Raw genomic sequence first — 22,454 nt, forward strand, 5'->3', positions numbered from 1 at the left:
CTGCAGGTACCCCAACATCTGTTATGTTCACTGTAGCAATGACTCATCCCACATGACCTCCGAGCGATTTCCTGCAAACGCAGGGAAGGGCATTGTGTGAGTACAGCCGTTGAAGTTTTACTGTAAGAGGTTCAGATGTTTTTCAGCCTGTGAACCATGTACTTACCGATTTCATAGGGCAGAGATGTGCAGCATTTCAAATAAATGTATTTAAATATGTATTGAGTTACTTTTGAGTATTTTTTAAATTGTATTTTGCTTGATGGAAAAAAATCTGATGTGATTTATAACAAAATACTTCAAGAGATCATATTTTATGTATTTTAAATATATAAAATATTTAATAAAATACGTCATTTTCTTAATTTTCTCTTATTTTAAGAACCTTCCTCACAAGGCTTACAGACTTTTAAATACAGCCTATCACCGTCTTTAGCCAGATGTAAGTAAATCACGTGACTTGCCTCATTGGGCCCCGCGTGCCCGTTGCTTAGTTTTTCCGATGATCAGTAATCCACGGAAATTAAAAACACTTTGGTGCTCGGTGCAAATTGCCTTAAGGTAAAGTATGACGCACAATACATACAATCGGATATTGCTCACCTGATGTTATTACAGGACATAGAAACAGAGCAGTAAATAAACAGCTGAACTGTGCTTTAGAACTTGTGAATTAACTTGCTAGCCCGCTAGTGCCAGACACTGTCGGACAAAGCGAGAAATTCAGGCATTATGATAATTAATTTTAAAAAGCCTCGGTGTGCCTCCCTGCGGGTGCACACGCACACACCGGGCACCTCTGTCAGCCACCGCCACTGATTCTGGGAATAAATTAAGGGTGCAGGAGTCCTGAACCTGAGACCGTAACCACCATGCGCACCTTCATGGTTCCACATCGCGGTTCTGTAATGCAGATTGGCAACACTGCCCCCACCCACCTCGTCGCGTTATTAATGTTACAAAAGTCATTTTTCATTGACAATTAACACTATACCATAAGTAAATCACAAAATTATTATTCCCTTTAAAGTTAGGGAAAGCTGTAAATTTTGTAATTATTACACATTACTAGGGCTGTTCTGTACACGCATTTGTTGTGTACCGTTTTCAAATTACAAATTACTTGTATTTTAGTTAAATACATTGCTCACAGCAGTATTTTGTCTTGTTACCTTTGATGAACAAGTATTTGCGACAAGTTATGTATTTGTGCCCATCTGGCATTATAAGTGAGGCATTGAAACTGAGCTGTCGCTGTGGTGGCTTGGGGACATTGATGGCATCCAGCTCTTGACCGCTTGTGTTGAACCAGTATTTTTCTTCACATGAGCGAGTGAGTGATGCTGCCTTCATCCTGTTAAATATGACTCATCTTGAGATCTTGAGTGGGAGCCTCGCTCTTTCTTAGGAGGCTGGAGGGGGTTTCCACTGTTCCCAGAAACCAGACAGTGACTTAGACACTGACCCGCCCACAAGTGTACATGCCTCCCATGAGCTCGCTTTACAGAGAACAGGGAAGAGCGGAGACACATTTGGGTGGCAGTGCACACCTGGCAGGTGAAAAGCAGCACTCTGTCATCATTGGTGCGCCGAGTCACATGACCAGGTGACCCCGCCTCCTCCAGTCCCGCACACATATACAGGCTGACTGAGTGTGCTGACTGTTACCGAGCTGCCCTGAAGGACTAGCACGCCGTGGAAGAGAATCTGGAGCCTGGGATTTGTGGGAGAGACGATAAGCCACAAAGACTCACAGCCCCTGAAAGAGAAGCACCAAGAGTAACACAGAAAAGGCAGATCCCTAACTAAAACCAAAGGTAAGTTTGGCAGAGGCTTCATCAAACATTTTCCACTTCAGGACAAAAAGGGCTCCAGCAGAATGAACTTGGGGCAGCTGCAGTCACTGACACTCCCTGTTTCTGGTGCCCTAAGCTGAGACGAGGAACTTGTGGTGAACATGTTGGTCTAGAATATCAAGTTACACAGAGTTTATACTATAACTGGAATATTAATCTCAGCAGAGTATTAGCCCGTATAACAACTGGAATATTAGTGTTTTCTCTGGCTGATGACTGCAGTAATAGCGTGTCTCCAGTATTAATTTCTTGATTGGCTGCAGTAATAGTCTGTAGTGTGGTTACAGTATTCATTTATACACTGGCTACAGTCTACAACTGTGCTAAATCTGTATAGTTTCCACTGCATGGTGAAGAAATACTCTGTTCCATTGTCCATGACACACAGGTGCCATTGTGGTGATGAGCTTTGCTTCAGGTAACGGGCCAGGAATCCAAGGTCAAAAAGCAGTGTCAGGATCTGTCATTGGACATCGAAGGCAAGCTGGCTTGTGATGGGTTTGCTGCCAGACGTGATTATCATGCCAGTGCTGTTAATGTGGGCTGGTTAGGGAGATGGCCTGCCTATAGGAGCTCAGCTGGGGGGGAGGGGAGGGGGGCTCTGTGGAGTGGGCCCCAGTTCACACTCGCATGCAGCCGTCACAGAATTTACTCGTTCCATGGTGCTCACCTGCTCAGCTTTCCTGCTGTCGGGTATAAAAATCACCAGGCGAGGTTTGTCCAATGACAGTGGCAGGGTGCTCTTAATTAGATGGAGGGGCTGTTAATTAGCACAACTTTATTATTTGGCTCATCATCAGCCATGTCTGTTAACGTGTAGCGTGTCCCTCCTGCACCACACTGACCTGTGTGACCATGTTTCCCTGCTTGGTAGGTTTTTAGGGATGTCTGTCCTCTCTAAGACTCCCCTCGCTTTCCCAAATTGCACCACACCTGAGCCCAACCTTGCATCATACAAATGCTACGTCCACAAGGTGGTATCATGTAGCCATTTCAGGTTTAGCGCAGTAGAGTCACGCTGGCGCCCCCTCCTGGCAGGCGTGGCACACTTTGGTGGCCTGTGGCTTTGCACTGGTGTGTCTGGCCAGGCATGCTCACTGCGCTTCTACTGCATGCTCACTGCGCTTCTACTGCAACTGCTATGATGACATATATGGGGCTGGATTTGTATGGAGAGGGATTAGTCTAACAGACGCTTCACAAATGTGTTTTACTATCCACCCATAAATATCTCTCAACTTGTCTTGTAAATTTAATTTGTAAAATGTGGAATGATGTGCACACTTATATAAACATTTGCGTGAAGAAACTTTCTGTTTCTATAGACTCCTTACAATTTGCCTGTGTGTGTTTTTGCGACAGTATATTTTAAAATGTACCACCCGTTTGTGGAACCTTAAAAGTGCATTTGTGGATCACGAAGTCCGATCCACGTGCACATAGCTGCTGATCGGCGTAGCTCCGGTAGCGCTAGGGGGCGCTAATGTGTCTGAAATCCAGACACAATCATTTTATCTCGACTTATTTTCCTGCAAATTAGTCAGCTTCTCAGTTAATCGGAGTATTGCTGACTTTGCTCGATGGAATGGATGAAGCTGGCAGAAACCAGCATATTGAATGGGCACATGTCAAGATAGAGGTATTTGTGTGTGGATAATGACACCCATTTGAGAAGTGTGCCTTACACACGCACTGTGCTACACGCATTTGCAAATAAAATTGAGACTAATCTCTCTCCATAGATTTGCAGGACAGGACATTCATAATAAAAGTAGGTAGAAAGACCCCCCCCCCCCCCCCCCCCCCCATTCCCGGATATGCAAACATTTTCTTTCTAAGGAATCTGCCTTTTGGTGATTCTGGGAAGATTTCCAGGGAGAGGGGAAAATGAAAACATTCCTTGTGCCAGTAAAACTTCCCTGGATATGGAGACGCATGCGGCATGCGGCAGGAAGTGCTCCCTGGGCCTGATTCCTGGGGGGGGCGTAACGTCCTGGAAACACACTCTGCGTGATCAAGAGCGGATCCCTGTTCCGCTCGGGGCCGCCTGTGTCGACACAGGCCGTGTTGAGTTCCACTGCAGTCTGTGTTTGCAGTGCCTCTAAGCCGCATGTCCCACCTATCCCAGTTTGCGGTCTGCCTCCCCAGTGTCTCCCCAGGGTCACTGGTGCTACCAGGCGTGGGTTTCTCATTTCTGAGGCTCCACTCAAAAGGTCACTTTGGCGACGCCATCGCTTCATGGTCACATGCAACGTTACTGTTGGTGTGTTTAGACAGAAGATGGTAGCTAGTTAACTAGTTAGCAGAACTTGCTGTTTCAGCTTCTCCTAAATAAGGTGGGTGTTTGTTTATTAAGTGTGGTGACAGATGAGTGGTTTGAGTGGTGGTCACAGGGTCAGGGAGGACACTGTGCTGTTTGCTTGCCTGAGGTGCATTCTGGGTACTGCAGGCTTTGTTATTAAAGAACGGGCCTTAGTGCCCCACCTCTGCAGGCTTCTCAGCCCCGCCCTTCCATAATGGTAACAGTGCCCCTCTGCTCCCCGTGTGTCCAGGCCCTGGAACTGCAGAGATGGAGGCCAGTCCGTTTAGCCGCCGGCAGTGGGCTGCACAGTCACTGCGAGTCACTGCCAAGGAGATCTCCCTGGTGGGCGTGAGGGGGAGGAGCAGCGCCATCGCCGACCGCTTCACCAAGTGCGTCTTCACCAATCGCCTTCTACGACCTCACACTCGCCCCACTAATGTCTCAGCAGGCCCTGGGGCCCCTGGACACTCAGCCCCAGCTGTCCTTGGGGCCCCTCCTGCCCTGCCTCTGAGCCCCAGCAGGCCTCGGGGCCCCTTCCGCCCTGCCTCTGAGCCCCAGCAGGCCTTAGGACCCCTCCTGACCTGCATCAGTGCCAGCCTCAGCTTGATTATAAAGCTGCTGCGTGTGACATGGAAATCACTGAGATGTTAAGAAGACTGTAGCTCACCACCATGTGGCCGATTCTTTAAATGCTGGTGCCAGATCCTGGACTGCACCAGTTTCCCCTCCCCTGTATAATATAGATCTTTAATAGTGATCCAGCCCCCCCCCCCCACCATGATGGCATAGCTTTCCAAACCGTAACCGACAGGATATGGTGCAGAAAGACAGCACCACCTGCTCACCTGCTTTGCGTCATGTACGTAACCAAACACTTGAGGCAGCCAAAGCAGGCTCTATGTGTGCAAAGCAGGAGCTGCATTTTTCCTTTTTAACTGCATTTTTGCTGAAGTGCTTGTTGTACTTCTGCAGTCCAGCAGAGGACAGCACTGATTAGGACACAGCGAGCAGCAAGAAAAATGTCTTTAGGCAGGTGATTTAAGAACCACACAGCCTTACAACAGCTTGTGGTCCTCTGGCTTCAGAATGGGATTATGGGGGCGGAGCTATGTGTGGGGGCGGAGCTATGTGTGAGGGCGGGGCTGATGGGGGCGCTGGATTAGGGCACAGTGTTGTGAGATCTTCAGGGGACTCTTCCTGTTTTCAGCTCTTCCCTATTTCTTCTGTTTAATACCTCAGATATCAAAAGGCTGCACAAGAGGTGAACTGGGACAAGAAGAAGGCAGTGAGTATCGCTCAGACGGGAACACTGGGAACACGGCATGCTGGGAAGGGAGGCGGAGTCAGTCACACGGGCACCTCACACACCAGTCTGATCTGGCCTCAAGCGAGCAAACCTCTTTTCTCAAACTCAAACCATAAGCAGTCGTTTTTTCATTCTTAGTCAGATTTCCTGCATAAATTCTGTTCCTGCATAGATTTATATTTGTTTATTCCAATTTTATGGACTTTCCTGGAGTTTCACACGAACATTAAAATGATTAACAGACCACCCTGCATGTATGCAAAATATTTTATAGTTTGAAAGGATTTGCCTGTTATCTGTTTGCTTTCCTTTTCCACAAACTGTTTATGTGTGAGTTACAATACAGCCTGTGTTTTAGGAATCAAAGGAATTTCCAGACCACAACACACTATGTTCCATACTGTTATGCAAAAAGATTTCCTGCCGATCTTTCATAGTGTCTTCCCTCTGAGGTACTTTGATGACAGTTTCCTGCATCTAATTTATTAATTTATTAACAAAGCTGACATATTGGCACGTAAGACAGATTTCACTGCGGAGCAGGAGACTGGAACTGTTACTATCTTGACGCTGCTAAGATGACAGGCAGAGACCATCGTGCCATAAAAGATGCGGCAGAATTGAATGCAGTTTGGAAAAATTCAAATAAGGGGAACCAATGAAAGTCGTTTCACAAGGTGAACTCATCCTCATGAAGCCTTTAGCCAACAGCAAAGAGATATCTGTCAGCATGAGGAGGGCCATGTGACCGTGGCTCAGCACTGAGGGCGGAGTGTCCCCTTGCAATCCCTGATCCTCGCTTAGACTCCCTAATCTGCGGGTAATCCATCTAGGTTAGCATTAGCGATAATAGCTGCAGGCGTGCTGGTCCAGGATGGGGGGGCAGCCAGCAGGAAGCAGCTTGCAGGTACCAGCTCTGGTGCCCTGGACGCATTGCTGGGACGAGGTCCTACTTGAATGCTTCTCTTATGTTCTGAGGTTCTTGGTTTAAAGTACCAGGTGTGTGGTAGGGTTAGGGCCTGCTCAGTAAATGGTTAAGTGCTTCTGTCTTATTAACCACGCACCCTCCATGTTGGAGTTCTTGGGAGTGAGACAAGCGTGTGATTGTCTCTCCGCGCATCCTGTCACCCGTCAGAGGACTGCCACGCAGCGGCTGGGCCCGCCCCCCCCACTCTCACCCGACCTTTATAGCTATGGTTTTAAATTTGCTTCTAGGCAAACATGCTGAGAGTCGCATGCTGTCCACACACAGGGGACCCATTCAGAAGTTGGGCCTCTGCCTTTAAAGCATTTGCATCCTAGAAAGCCAGAACTCCAGCGTCATTTAACACCCCCCCCCCCCTTCCGGTCACTGTATGCATGGGGCTGCTCTCAGAAGGTGTGGGAATGGAACTCCTTCTCCCTGGAGATCTGGACCTACTGCTTCCCACTTAAAGTGTGTGTCACCATGGAGAACCTAAAACCAAATTCCTCTTTCACTCTCTCTTTGACAAAAGTTCATTACAGTTCAGGTCTTGGGCAGCGAATGGTTAAAAGTTTCCCCAAAATGTATCATTTCCTGCTTTGTTCCTGTTTTTTCTGCGCTTCCTCCTCCCCTCCCCCCTCCCCCCCACGGCTCTGGGGGGTGGGCGAGCCATCCCACAGTCCTTCCCTAACTGCAAACATCTGGCAGGTCTTTGCTCATTTCCACGGAGGCGGACGGAGCAGGACGCCGGTGCTGCCGCGACTCTCTGCCAGGTTTCGTACTTCTCTTTAAAAGCTGAGCTCTCTTTGACCGCTTGCTGTGTTTGCTGTCATGTTGTGTGCTGTTCTTTGCTGGTGAAGACAAGCATGTGTAGATCTGCTCACACCAGCCTGTGTCTCGTTCTTGTGGGGCCACCTTGTCCTGTTGAATTGCCGAAATATGACTTGAGGAGGAGGATTTCTGGAACAGACTGCAATGGTTTTCATTAAACCTACGGAAGAGTGTGGGAAATTTGTGAAGGTGACACATCTGTGAGATCGGTGGAATGGATGGCAAACTGCTGTATAGATGATCTGTTGCTTTTATTTCCAGTTGTTGCTCGCTGCTTTAGTAGGGTCTGCTGCTGTTTGGAAATGCTTTATGGGACTGCAGGTCTTCAGATACACACTGAGGTCCTCAAATATGTAGCTTTACTATCAACGAGGTCCTCAGAAATTCAGGTTTCCGACCAGTGAGCCGGTTTCTGAATAGTAAAGTCCTCAGAATTGCAGGTTTCCGACCAGTGAGCAGGTTTCTGATTAGTAAGGTCCTCAGAAATGCAGGTTTCCGACCAACGAGCAGGTTTCTGATTAGTAAAGTCCTCAGAATTGCAGGTTTCTTGCCCCACGCCTGTGTCGTCTTTCTCCCCTGGGGCTTTGTGTTCTGTTTGTGAGAATCTCCCACACTGTGCCGTTCGCATGACGGCGCTGGGAGTTTCGGATGATGACGGCAAGACGCGGCGTGATGCCCTCTAAGCAGCCATGGCTCCCTTTCCTTCTGCATCCCCTGTTGGCTTCTGTGTTGTCATTCATTCACTAAAGGAATCGAACCCGATGGGGTGCAGAGCTTCCTTTGGGATTCTGTACCCTGGTTGTTCATTTTTTTCCCCTGATAAAGTGAGACCCAGCGTTCCCGATGCCGCATTCCTGACCCGGCGTTCCAACTCCATGTTCCCGATGCCGCATTCCTGACCCGGCGTTCCAACTCCATGTTCCCGATGCCGCATTCCTGACCCGGCGTTCCAACTCCATGTTCCCGATGCCGCATTCCTGACCCGGCGTTCCAACTCCATGTTCCTGAAGCTGCATTCCTGACACTTCGTTCCTATTCTGCATTCCCAACTGCACATTTCAATTTTCATGTTCCCAAATCTGTGTTCCAACGCGGAGTTCTCGGTCCTTCGTTCCCTACCTAGAGTCCTTTGTTCCCTACCTTCATATGCATTCTCAGCTTCACGTTCCCAACTCCATGTTCTCAACTCTATGTTTCGCCGCTGCATTCCCAGTCCTTCGTTCCCGACCCAGCATTTCCGACTTCACATTCCAGGCACTCCATTCCCAATTCTGCGTTCCCGACACTGTGTTCCTAACTCCAAGTTCCTGACGCGGCATTTCCGACACTGTGTTCCCAGTCCTACATTCCCAACTCAGCTTTCCCAATCCTGCATTCCAGGCACTGCATTCTTAATCCTGTATTCCCAGCACCGCAATCCCAATCCCACATTGCACACACTGCATTCCTGATGCCGCATTCCAGACTCCATTTTCCACACTTTGTTTCCAATGCCACATTCCCGATTCTGCAATTCTGTTCTCAAGTGAATCGTTGTGTGAACCGTCCGACCTGCTGGCTGGCAGCGGGTGCCAGTGCCAGTGCCAGTGCCAGTGCCAGTGCCAGTGCCAGTGCCAGTGCCCGCACAGCCATAATTCCTGCTTTCTGCTGGCAGGTGGTGGACAGCCTCTCCCCCAGCGTCCGCGGCGGTAACCTAAGTGTGCTCAGGAGGCACTGGGAGGAGATCCCCTGTGCGGAGTCAGCAGCCCCAGCCTCACCTCAGAGAACCCGACACGACCCGGAGGAGGACGAGGTCTTCATGGAGAGAGCCCAACAGTGGGCACAGGTGGTGGCGGGTGCCAGCCGGACCCCCGTGGTACCCAGCTCCCCTGCCGAGAAGCCTAGCGTGCCGCTCAACAGCCTGAAGATGATGTTTGAGGGGGGGGGCGGCACGCCGAACAGGGTGAGTTCCTGACCTCCCTAACCCTGACCCGTAAACCTCCTCTCTCACTCTGTCAGGTATGGCGCTGGGGACATGTATGTGTAGCGTGTCCTTTTAGCCGTGTTCTCCTACACGCGTAACATCACACGTCAACACCCTTTGAGTGGGAAAGCAGGATGGTATGTAGGGGTCACATACGTGTGTAACATGTGGCATGTCATAGATGCTCCGTGTTCCCAGAGCGTGTTTAGATGCACTGAAATGCAACCTCATGACAGGATGGAAGCAGAACATGGGTGAGGTCAGATCGTGTAATAGGGCTTGAAGGCCTTGGTCATGGTTCCTCTGGAGTAATGCAGTCGCAGTTGGCTGTGCGGACCGGCGTCTGTGACACTCTCCTGGCCTTTCAGGATCCTCCTCATTCCTGGTTCCATGAATACTGGTTTTGCTCACATCATGTGACCTTTGTCAGCTGACAGGAAATGCCGCACGCAGCTTAAGGGCAGAGAGGAGGATGCGGCCAGCTGAAGCTCTGCCTGCTGAGAGTGTACAGGCATGCGTGCATGCTCACACATGTGGGCTACACTCTCACCCTACAGTCACACACACACACATACAGATGCACACCCCCGTGTGGACACCTGGAGCAGGGATGATGTGATTGGAGAGGTATGCGCCCCCAGCCCAGCTCCTCTTACACTCCATTCTTCTGTTCCATCAAAGCCTCCCTTTTTCCCCTTCTCCCTCTCTCTTCCCCTCTCTTCTTCTCCCTCCCTCTTTCCTTCTCTCTCTTCCCCCTTCCCACTTTCTCCCTCTCCCTTTCTCTCCCTCTCGTTTTCTCTCTTTCCTTCTCTCTCTCCCCCTTTCCCCCTCCCACTTTCTCTCTCCCTCCCACTCCTTTTTCCCCCCCTCTCACCTCCTCCTCCATCTCTTACCCATTCTCTCTTTCTCCCTGCGTTTTCGCCCGAGCCTTCGGACAGAATGAGCCACCCTCCGCATGCCCGCCCGATCACCTCGCTCCCCCCAGGCCTGTCCTGTGCTGTCCTGTCAGCTACATGCAGCAGCTTGCTGGAGAGCAGCTGGCTTATCGTGTAATCCGAGTGCCCGAGGGCCGTAGGGCGGGGCTACCCAGGCCGTTCCCCGAGCGGCGCGTGTGTGTCACGCCAGTGTCGGGTTACCACCTCTCCGCTGAAGCCCTTTGTGCTACATTCTGTATCTCGTTTTCCTGCACAAGCTGCAGTGCCCTGGGTGGGACGTACTAGAATGGGCTAAGATGTTGCATTACACTTAAATAGCAGATAATGGATCCCAAACAACATGTTTAAAGTCACGGAGGACTGTGAAGTCTGTGAAGGGCTACCTTACCTCCGCATTTCTAAAATCATTATCATGTTCTCCCACTGTCCGCAGACAATCTGGCCTTTTAACTTTAGAGTAGCTGAACACCCCCTCAGGAAATGCATTTTGGGTGAATAGAGTCACACAAAGCGAGTCCGACCAGTTAACTCTTCACAGGACCTTTAGCTATTTCTGAGCACATATTTTAACCTGTACAGGCGAGCCCAGTGGTTCAGCTGGCCAGTGGGGTGGCGCTCTTGCCTCACACCCCAGAGCCATGTGTGTCGATGGAGCAAGACCAGCACCCCTTACTGTTAATCCAGCCCTAGCTGGACGTTTATCAGCGAGCCCCCCCCCCCCCCAAAGGTCCCCTATCTGCTTGAAGAATCGGGAATGCATTCCTTTATTCTGTGGGTATAATGTCTCTCAGCAGGTACAGGGAAGGGGTGCTGTGCCCGTGCTCCAGTTTGGACTAGGAGCCTCACCTTCCTGCAGGCCAGGAGCTCCTGCTATGGAGAGCAGAGGGTGTCACTCTGGTGCCCAAGCCCCTGTGAGCTGTACTTCACCTGCAGGGGTCGCTATTATCCCTCCTGTGCACAGCCAGCAGTGATTAATGCCATGCCACACAAACGCAGCAGCTGCTGGCCTGCTAAGAGGCTTTACCCCGATTGGCATCAGCTCCCTCGCTCTGCTCCCGGAGGCCAGACAGCTGGCTTCACCCCCGGCCTGGTGACCCACCCCCCGCACCCCCTACCCCTCCCCCGAGATGTACCCCAGGAAGTGGCTTGTATTTCTTTACTTAAAAACCTCATGCCACACTAGTGTGTTTAAGCGATGCCAGGAAATCCAGCAGGACCAATAGGAAACTGCTGTAAACTCCAGGCTCCAATTAGCATCGCTGAGCTCATAAAGACTCCCTTAGGTGTGAGAAACAGCAGGATCTTGGCAGGAAGGGTAAAATAGGAAAAGGGTGGATGGCGAGCTTCACGTAGCTGGTGGGTCTCCACGCTGGAATGTTCTGGTGCGGAGGTGGGATGGACGTGGCACATGGAGTACAAGCGGCGTGAGACTGGTATTAATCTACTGCCATCAGTCCTTACTGATGATGTCTTTCTTCTCTGGCCAGGTGTCCAAAGAACCTGTGAAGAGCAGCATCTTCTCAGAGGACATGGATCACCTGGAGGACAAAGGTATGAAGGTTAGGGTACGAGGGGGTACAGAGGGGAGTTACACCGAAAGCACTCTAAGTATGCATGCCCCCCCACCCCAGGCCTCCTGGAGCGGCCGGCGTCCCCCAACCGCCTGGAGAGCACGCCTCTGCGGGACAGGATGGCCAAGTACCAGGCAGCTTTGTCCAATCTGGCCCCATCATCCTCTGGGCAAAGCGTGAGTGGCTGAACTGCTTTTATATCCGTGTGTCACATGACCAAGGACTGCTTGTCGGAGTAGCTCTGAATATCACTCCGCACAAGCCTTATATAGCTGAAGCTGCTTAAGCTGAATGCTGCAAATGCTGGACGGGTCCTCTGGAGCATCCACAGCTTGGCGCTGGTCCAATTTACAACTGGACCGTCCTCCATGTGTCCTGATGTGATTCATTAAATGTCCCATTGTTCTAGATTCCTCCTTGGCATGTCCACAACTGTCCCTGACCCGTCTTTGATTTGTCCCCCGTGTCTGCAGGGCGACCCAGTGGAGCCTGAGGTCCGCATCCATACCACAAAACAGAAGGAGAATGTCCCCCCCGACTCCTCCAACACGGTGAGAATCCAGGTCACATGACCACTGAATGTTGCAGCATTAGCAGATTTACTTGGGCAAGCGGGGGCCCAGTGTGCTCAGGATTTAAGTGTGTGTATGCGGGCTAATAAATATGCTAACACACCCCCCCCCCACCTCCCTCAGGACGCGACCTCTGGCCCCGTCGGCAGGGCCTGCTCCACCATCGATAGCAGCACCGGTGAGTGTCGGGGGTGCCTGGGGAAGAGGAGTGTCGCACCTCCTCCTATCTGTGTGTGGGCATCGCCTACAGCAGTCGTTTCCTGTTTTGCAGGAGCTCCGGCACCCGTGTGCGACTACAGTGCTGGTTCCCTGCTGGGTCCGTCACATGAGCACAGCCAACCCCGGACACCCAGGGTAAGTCCTCTCACACTCCCACGGTCCTGTGTGCCTTTTACAGCCTAAGTTAAACACTCGAGTGGAGCTGGCATCAGGCTGCATGTCATTAACAGAGTGTCTGTGTGTAGAAGTTTCAATCGGCCGCGTGGGAGACCTGTGTGTGCTGCCTGAAGACGGTGTATCCGCTGGAGAGGCTGGTGGCTGCTCAACAGATCTACCACAGCGCGTGTTTCCGCTGCTCCCACTGCAACACCAAACTCAGGTATGGGAGGTACAGATCGCTGCAGCCATTTTTCTGGGAGAGGAACGGGTCTAACATTTGTTTTTCTTTGTCGCCCTCCGGTGGCCAGCCTTGGGAACTACGCCTCCCTGCACAGCAGCGTTTACTGCAAGCCTCATTTCAACCAGCTGTTTAAGGCCAAGGGCAACTATGACGAGGGTTTTGGTCACCGACCTCACAAGGAGCTGTGGGCCCCCCTCAGCGAGGGCGGTGATGAGGAGATGGCTGAGAAGGAGGAGCTTGTGGAGTCTGAGGACACTCTGACAAGCACGACGGTAGAGGAGTCATCTCTGGCCAAGGTCAACGTCTTGGCCGCATCCCTGGAGACGCGTGCCCAGACGGTCCCCGAGCCAGATCAGCCGGGCCCAGACAGAGCTCTGGAGACACGGCGGCTCAAGGTTTCCTGGCCACCATCTGCCGAGGGCGAGAAGGTTCCGGGTGGGGTTGGAGCGGCTGTGGAGGGGGGCGCCGTGAGGCCCAATCGAGCCAAGTGGCCCCCCGAGACCAGCGCCAAGGAGTCCCTGTCGACACAAAGCCCCGAACGTGCTGAGCTTGCTAACCTGCGCCGGTGCTCCTCCCTGAAGGAGCGTAGCCAGCCCTTTTCCCTGGCTAGGCCCAGTCCCTCCCCCACCTCTGCCCCCAGAGAGCCCCAGCGCCCACGGGGAGGTCTGCCGGAGAGGCAGGGCTCGCCTGAAACGGGATCACCCACAGCCACGCCCCACAGCAAGGAAGAAGGTGCCTCAGACGATGCGGATTTGGAAGCTGAGCCGGAAGAGGCGGTGCAGAAGGATGGCGAAGTTTTCACGCCAACGGTGGACCTCCCCGAAGAAGGAAGACGAGAGCAGCCGCCATTCGAAATGTGCCAAGGCGTCTGTCCCGGGGTCCCGAGCGATAGCTGGCACAAGCGGGGATCTCAGGAAGTCGAGTCTGGGGATGGAGAAGAGGTGGACGAGGCTGGGGAGCATCTGTCTGTGGAGGAGCTGATTAAAAGGAACCGTTACTATGAGGAGGATGAGGAAGAGGAGCAGTTTGCCTGAATCAGAGTTGGGAGGAGGAAGTCCGGCCTCTCGACTCTAACTTGGTGCTCGCTGCCTTGACCCCTTTGCCTTTCTGGGCTTGATCATTTCTCTGATGCCTCATTATCTTCTCATCGTGCCTTTTACAGAGACCTAGTGGTGCTGATGCCAAGCGGAGAACAAGGTGCCCGCACTGCATCCCTCTCGTGTTTCTCGAACACGTCGCTGTGTCCGTAAGAAGGTCGCCACCTGGTGTTAAACACACGGAATGTACTCGGGCATTGCACATTAACTGGTAAAGGCAGGTCTTTTCACAACACATAGTCTTTTATCAAATTTATAACTTTTCTCTTTTGTACATTGTTAGATTTATGTACTAACATGTTTTGTATTTTAGATTTTTAAGAACTATACATTTTAGGGTTTTTTAATCACAAGTTAACTTAGGGTAAGAAACTGGAAATGTTTAATTCTGCATTAAATGGCACATTATTTAAACTCACTGATGTGAGAAACATGCTGGAAACATAAGAGCAATGTTCATAGCACAGACGTCCCTTGTTACTCCAGACTCCAGTCAGGTCTGGCTGCACAGGAAATAGACCCACGCTGCCTGGCCACTTCCTGTTTTAGCCCCGCCTCCCCTGGCTTTCATCCTCTCCCCTGCTGAGTCCAGCACCCTTTTTCTCTGTCTTCTTTACATCCTGAGTGCATTCTTTGCTTACTTGGGCTGTTTCCTTGTCACTGTCAGAGTAGTAGACACAAACTACAGGCCAGCACAGAGCAACACAAACACATGTACCTGACACAGGGATGTCTCATATTTCTTCGTTAAAGATTTGAATAAATACTTCATACAAACCTGCTGTATGTGTGCTGTCATTTTAAAACATCCCGTTTAAACGTAGCTTTAAAGGTAGCTAGTAGCTACATTATTCTGAGTGAATGTCATTTCCAGCTCTGCATTGCTGAGGGAGCGACAGGAATCAGTCACACACAGTTCTCTTACACGAGGAGTCTGTTAGTCTGTTAGTGTTAATCAGTGTGCTACAGGATGCTGTGCCTGTGATTGGAAGATAGCTGGTTTACATCCCAGGCTCAGTCGGAGGGCGTCACTGCTGGGCTCTTGAGCAAGACGTTTGGAGACCAGCTGCTATGACCCTGCTTTCACAATTGTGCTTTGGATGAAAGCGCTTGCAAAATGTGTAAATATAATTAAAACACAGTGTGTCATGCCATTTAACACACCTTAAAACAAAAATATGTGACAATATATTGGAGAATATAACGCAATATATTAAATTATTCCATACATGAGAGACTAGAGTTTATATTTTCCAATAAACTGCAATATATACATGGCTATTTACTAATACATACGAAAATTATATTGCAATGAAGACAAACCACTACATTTTCACATGTAATAGTTTTATTGAACATTTATTTTTATGCCTATGTTTATGCATTTTACCCATATGCAAAGTAAACATATTTGTCTGTATATTAACTCAATAAATTGCTTACCTGTTCTTATTTACTGTTATTTATGATGTGCATCATCACATGCACAGCTCTCTTAAGGTCCCAACACAGCATTTCAATTGCGTTGAGGTCTGGACTTTGACTGGCTCATTGCAACACCTTGATTCTTTTCTTCTCAAGCCATTGTGTTGTAGATTTGCTGGTGTGCTTGGGATCATTGTCCTGTTGCATGACCCAGTTTCAGCCAATGTTTAGCTGTCAGATGGCCTCACATTTGACTCTACAATACTTTGGTATACAGAGGAGTTAATGGTCGACTCAATGACTGCAAGGTGCCCAGGTCCTGTGGCTGAAAAACATCCCAAATCATCACCCCTCCACCACTGTGCCTGACAGCTGATATGACGTGTTTGTGCTGATATGCTGTGTTTGGTGTTTGCGAAATGTGGTGCTGTGTATTGTGGCCAAACATCTTGATCTCGTCTGTACAAAGGGCATTGTTCCAGACGTCTTGTGGTTTGTTCAGATGAAAATTTTCAAACCTAAGCTAAGCTGACGTATTTTTCGATATATCTTTACAATACATTTTGCATTATATTTTACAATATATTCCATCCATCCATTTTCTGCCGCTTATCCGGGGTCGGGCCGCAGGGGCAGCAGTCTAAGCAGGGACGCCCAGACCTCCCTCTCACCAGCCACCTCCTCCAGCTCCACCGGGAAAATACCATGGAGTTCCCAGACCAGCCGAGAGATATAATCTCTCCAGCGTGTCCTGGGTCTCCCCCGGGGATCTCCTCCCGGTTGGACATGTCCGAAACACCTCCCCAAGGAGACCTCCAGGAGTCATCCTAGATAGAAGCCAAAAACACCTCAACTGGCTCCTTTCAATGCGGAGGAGCAGCGGTTCTACTTTGAGCCCCCCCTGAATGTCCGAGCTCCTCACCCTATCTCTAAGGCTGAGCCCAGACACCCTGCGGAGGAAACTCATTTTGGCCGCTTGTATCCGCGATCTCATTCTTTCGGTCACTACCCATAGCATATGACCATAGGTGGGGGTAGGAATGTAGATCCACCAATAAATCGAAAGCTTTGCCTTCCAGCTCATCTCCCTCTTTACCACAACAGAATGATACAGCTCATTACTTCTTCCCATTACTCATGAACAGGACACCAAAATATTTAAACTCCTTTGCTTGAAGCAGCAACTCATCCTCCACCAGGGCAGTTCACCCTTTTCTGGTCGAGAATCATGGCCTCAGACTTGCAAGTGCTGATCATCATCCCAGCTGCATGTAGACAACTTGAACAAACTCCCATGAACCTTCCAGTATCCTTGTGAGGGTGATATGCTTCTCGAGCATTCCATGACCAGGACAGAATCCGCATTGTTCCTCCTGGATCCAAGGTTCGACCAACAGGCGGACCCTCCTCTCCAGTACCCCAGCATAGACCTTCCCTGGGAGGCTGAGGAGTCTGATCCCCCCTAAAGTTGGAACACATCCTCCTGCCCCCTTTCTGAAGGATTGGGACCCCCACCCCAGTCTTCCAACTCAAAGGCACTATCCCCAAACTCCACCCGATGCTGAAGAGGCGTGTCAGCCAAGACAGCAAAACAACATCAAGAGCTTTCAAGAACCCAGGGAGAATCTCATCCATGTTTTACTACTTCAGTGACCTCATCCCAGGGATGGGTAAATCCTCCTCTACTTCCTCCAAAGAAGGAATATCAGTGGGATTCAGGAGGTCCTTGAAATATTCTTTCCACCACCTGGGGACCACTGATGGCCCCATCCACATGCAGAGAACCACTGATGACCTCATCCATACACAGAATACCACTGATGGCCCCATCCACATGCAGAGAACCACTGATGACCTCATCCACATACACAGAACCACTGATGACCTCATCCATACACAGAATACCACTGATGGCCCCATCCACATGCAGAGAACCACTGATGACCTCATCCATACACAGAACCACTGATGACCTCATCCATACACAGAATACCACTGATGGCCCCATCCACATGCAGAGAACCACTGATGACCTCATCCATACACAGAATACCACTGATGGCCCCATCCACATGCAGAGAACCACTGATGACCTCATCCACATACACAGAACCACTGATGACCTCATCCATACACAGAATACCACTGATGGCCCCATCCACATGCAGAGAACCACTGATGACCTCATCCATACACAGAACCACTGATGACCTCATCCATACACAGAATACCACTGATGGCCCCATCCACATGCAGAGAACCACTGATGACCTCATCCACATGCAGAGAACCACTGATGACCTCATCCATACACAGAACCACTGATGACCTCATCCACATACACAGAACCACTGATGACCTCATCCATACACAGAACCACTGATGACCTCATCCACATGCAGAGAACCACTGATGACCTCATCCATACACAGAACCACTGATGACCTCATCCACATGCAGAGAACCACTGATGACCTCATCCATACACAGAATACCAATGATGGCTGCATCCACATTCACTATGGCCTGTGAAGAAATGTTTGATTCAGTTAAAGCAGTGGTGAGCACAGAAAAGTTAGCTTCGATAACCACTAACTTTTAAACCGTTTAGTTTAATTCGGTACTGCTGAACCGACAAACGATAACTATACTAACAGCTAATATACTACATTACAAGTTGCAGACACTTAACATACAGGAACAAATTTGTATGATTTTTATGAGTTTCAAATGTTTTTGACTGGTAAACTTTATTCACTTTACCTGTGAAATAAAGTTAGTGGATTGAAGTTAAAAGAACTAAATTTAACATAAGATAAATGGTTCGCTAAAGGTTTGTAAAATTAGTGGAGACACTAATCCGCTAACAACAAGTTAGCTTTGCTAATTAGCAGTTAGCGGATTAGTGTAACCTTGCACACCACTGAATAAGAACCTGCAGGGTGTAAGGCTGGTTTCAGTTGCTGAATGGAATCCAATAGCAAGGTGGGAAACTGGTTCACCTAAGACTACATACAATATACTTAATGAGAACCAATTGAAGTTCTTCAGTCTTTTCAGAAAGCAAACGTACACCTGTGGTCACAAGGGGGTGCCAGAGAGTTTCTATTCTGCAGAACTGTCTGTAAGTAGAAACACCTGCACCAAACGCACCTCCTGCTATCATGTGACAATATGAAGGTAAAGTGATGGCATCTAGCAGGACTTCTGACTGTTGATTGTGGACCTGATGCAGTCAAAGCTTCACAAAAAGCTGAAATTGTGCCTCTTTTTAGCTGAATTGGGGTTTTGCCCAGACCTCCCTGGGCGCCACGGCTTGTAGCGACCCTCCAGTCCCCGTTTCGATCAGCATCCTCTTCACCCACCTCCTCCTCTTCCTCCCTGTTTGTTAAGCTGCTGCTCGGGCCACACACCAGTCGCTATGGTGACCGTCACCTGGAGCGGGGCCACAAAGAGTCATGAGGGCCATGTGATTAAAGATGGGGGAGACGAAGGAGAGAGGGGGGAGCCCAAATGCTGCTGAATGGAGGCAGGGGGTGGGTCACTAATGAGCATTAGCGCAGCAGCAGGAGAAGCGTATGTCTCTGAGCACTGTGAAGCTGGCGAGTACAGCCTGGCCAGAGGACAGTGGCTGATGGGGGATTAATAATCACGCTGGTTTCTGGGTGGGACAGAGCCTCCTGAGCCCGGCCCAAACCCCGAGAGACGACTCCCAGCCGTATGCGTGGGACGGTTAAGGTGGGACCGGGAAGCACAAACATCTGTGCTGCCAGCGGGGCTTATTAAGCATGTTCCCGTTTAAACTTGCACGGGGGCCTTTCCAAGCTCGACATTCCTGGCTGCTTTTCCAAGCTCCGCATGCCTCCGTGCGACACGCTCTCACACGCGGCCGAGCACGCGAACCGGGCCCCCGCACCCGCTCCCCTGTGCTGCGCTTCAACCTCTCTGCTCTCCTAAAGAAAAAATGCTGAAACACAAAAGCCAGCAAAACAACAATAAAGAAGGGAACCGTCCGGAATAGGTAGCCTCGGAGAGATCTGAGCACGGCGGAATGGGTAAATATTTGTCAGGTTGTCATGGGACCCGTCCCCCGCTCAGGATACTGTTTAAACAATCTGTAACAGGGGGGGGGGGGGCACGGGGATCCCAATGCGGGCCGCGGTGACAACATCGGCAGCTCCGCAAGCACTAAAAATAGCGCCCGACGTGAGCGGTCCAGCAGGCAGGATGGTCACAGCGTGGGGCGGGGGGTGCGGCCTTCTGGGGAGGGGGGCACAGCGCTCACATCTGATCCTTTGCCATAAAGAGAGGAAGTGACAAACACCCTTGTCATACTGCCTGAGCCACATGTCCGGTCCATCCATCCAAGATACACCCTGACACCGGGAGAAATCCGGAGGCCGGGGTTGGATGGGAAGGCTTTACCCCCCAAAGACCCCCCAGCTGTGCCCCACACAGCCCCAGGTGTGGTGACTCATTTAAATATAGTGTTGAGTGGCTGCAAGGGATTTTCGGGGTTTAGGTGATTCACTGCCGATTCCCAGCGATAGCGTGATATCTGAGAGAGGGCTGATCCGAGCCTGATAAGAGTGCTGCCGCAAGGGCATGCCGGTCCTAACGGGGGCGCTAAGAAAATAAACAGCCAGGCTGCTCTGACACGCTGGCTGGGGGTTAGGGGTGCTAACCTGCAGCAGTCAGATGCAGGAGGGACAGCTGCCCTCCTGATGTTTATTAAATGGACCTTATTTTGGTGGCTTGGGCACAGGATCTGATTGAGCTGCCTCCTATTTTGACTGTCGCCCCTCTGGATTTTCACTGAGCCCCCACCTGATTCTGACTGAGTCCCCTTCCAGTTCTGTCTGAGCCCCCACCCCAGTCCTCATACAATTCTAATTGAGGCCCTCTCACTTGATTCTGATTGCATCCCCTCCCAAATTTGAACCAACTGACTGGGCTCCTTCCTGATTCTGACTGGGCTCCTTCCTGATTCTGACTGAGCCCCCACCTGATTCTGACTGAGCCCCCACCTGATTCTGACTGGGCTCCTTCCTGATTCTGACTGGGCTCCTTCCTGAGTCTGACTGAGCCCCCACCTGATTCTGACTGAGCCCCCACCTGATTCTGACTGGGCTCCTTCCTGATTCTGACTGGGCTCCTTCCTGATTCTGACTGAGCCCCCACCTGATTCTGACTGGGCTCCTTCCTGATTCTGACTGAGCCCCCACCTGATTCTGACTGAGCCCCCACCTGATTCTGACTGAGCTCCTTCCTGATTCTGACTGGGCTCCTTCCTGATTCTGACTGGGCTCCTTCCTGATTCTGACTGAGCCCCCACCTGATTCTGACTGGGCTCCTTCCTGATTCTGACTGAGCCCCCACCTGATTCTGACTGGACTCCTTCCTGATTCTGACTGGGCTCCTTCCTGATTCTGACTGAGCCCCCACCTGATTCTGACTGGGCTCCTTCCTGATTCTGACTGGACTCCTTCCTGATTCTGACTGAGCCCCCACCTGATTCCGACTGAATGCCCTGCTGATACTGATTTGCAATGTTTCCCGGGATCTGGCACCAAATAGCGTGTTTCTCCTGCTAAGATTAATCAAAACAATTACCAGTCAGTTCCTCACCGCCCCCCCATAAAGTCACTACCACCATGCGATGGAGAGATTTTCTTGAAAGCCATGGGCAGCGGCCTGTAGCTGTGTGAAAGCGGGAGAGTGATGCAGGGCAGATAACAGTCGCCCTCACAGATTCCCACAGGCTCATGCCCAGCGGAGCCAGATAACGTCCCTCTCCGCTCTTTGTTCCTGTGTGTATTCTGTGACTTTATGACTACTCGCTAAACAAAGTGTTTTCCTTCTGTCATCTTCCATCGTTAATCGGCTTTGATCTGTAGGGTCTTTATCTTTGTTACGTGCGTATTTACTTGGCTTATTCTTCAGCACTGGAACGGGTCACTGGAGCAAAACCTGGAGCAAAATTCTGCTACTGATATTTTTTTGCTGCAGTGGATGGTGTTGAGGCCAGATTGATGTAGTAAGTAGCAAAATTATGAATTTAATTTGGGGAGATGTATGGCTTTGTATGTTAGCCCACTGTACCCAGAAAGTCACTGGTTCGAATCCCTTGCTTAGCTAAGTAGACACATCTTCCTTGGGTCCTTGAACAAGGTCCTCAACCCTCTGAGGAATCCCCCAGGCATGTTGGATAGACGGCTGACCCTATGCTCAGACGCCAAGCTTCACTCTCACCTGTGTGTGTGCCTAGCAAATGCAGAGCATGATGGGATATGCACAAACTAATACATTTCAATGTTCCTGTACATAATGGTAAATAATCCTTAATTTCATCATACTGATGCTTCCTATTAGGTCACCAATCATGTGTTGGACACCACTGCTGATAATTATGGTGAACATAAACATCACATGACACAGGAGAGGGAAACTTACCCAGAGCTGTCATGATAAACTCCATCCATGCATCCATCCAGTTTGTTCTGCACAATGGTTATGGTCATAAAAGGTGAACTCAGCGACACTGAAACGCTGGTCAAATTCAAAGAAACCCCAAGATGTTTGCCAATACACAACTGTACTTGTAAAATTGCAATATATGTCAAACTCTAAAAGTGTGAATAAACGTTCAGATACATCATAAATTTGTAAAACCAGCATTTATGATACAAAAAGCAGCATTAATTCTATTTTATATGTGTGCTTTAGGTCCCCAGGGATAAGCTGACAGCCTGACCAGCATCAGGAATGGTCGTGCCTTTGCTTTCTGGTCACGCTACTTTCTCATTCTGACATTTATTTCTTGAGATCAGTGCAGCATTACGGCAGAATGTCGGGGTGCTGTCCCAGGGTTCTCCAGAATGACATTTTCCCCTTCGGCTGTGGATACATTACACAGCCAAGAAAAACAGCCAGCCGGCCAGTGTTACGATACGATCAGAGGATGGCTCACTTCATTACCGATGATGCGTTTTAAAATCCCCACAATGAGTGGA

General features: G+C 50.1%; 1 protein-coding gene across 2 annotated transcripts; it reads left to right on the forward strand.

Moving 5' to 3' along the window:
- The first annotated feature begins 1,427 nt into the window (after positions 1 to 1,427).
- On the forward strand, positions 1,428 to 15,464 carry lima1a (LIM domain and actin binding 1a). Of its 2 annotated transcripts, XM_023798948.2 has the most exons (11): positions 1,428 to 1,817; positions 4,409 to 4,547; positions 5,398 to 5,443; positions 8,914 to 9,201; positions 11,645 to 11,708; positions 11,789 to 11,904; positions 12,202 to 12,279; positions 12,424 to 12,478; positions 12,572 to 12,654; positions 12,765 to 12,898; positions 12,987 to 15,464. In XM_023798948.2, the coding sequence occupies exons 2-11, from the start codon at positions 4,426 to 4,428 to the stop codon at positions 13,951 to 13,953; spliced, it is 1,953 nt and encodes a 650-aa protein (XP_023654716.2). In that variant the 5' UTR covers positions 1,428 to 1,817; positions 4,409 to 4,425; the 3' UTR covers positions 13,954 to 15,464. The 2 variants fall into 2 exon arrangements, with proteins under 2 accessions (XP_023654716.2, XP_023654717.2); XM_023798949.2 differs by lacking the exons at positions 1,428 to 1,817; positions 4,409 to 4,547; positions 5,398 to 5,443 and adding an exon at positions 6,254 to 7,201.
- Positions 15,465 to 22,454: the final 6,990 nt, after the last annotated feature.

This window comes from Paramormyrops kingsleyae, chromosome 18 (genome assembly GCF_048594095.1).
Source record: "Paramormyrops kingsleyae isolate MSU_618 chromosome 18, PKINGS_0.4, whole genome shotgun sequence".
NCBI classification, from domain to species: Eukaryota; Metazoa; Chordata; class Actinopteri; order Osteoglossiformes; family Mormyridae; genus Paramormyrops; species Paramormyrops kingsleyae.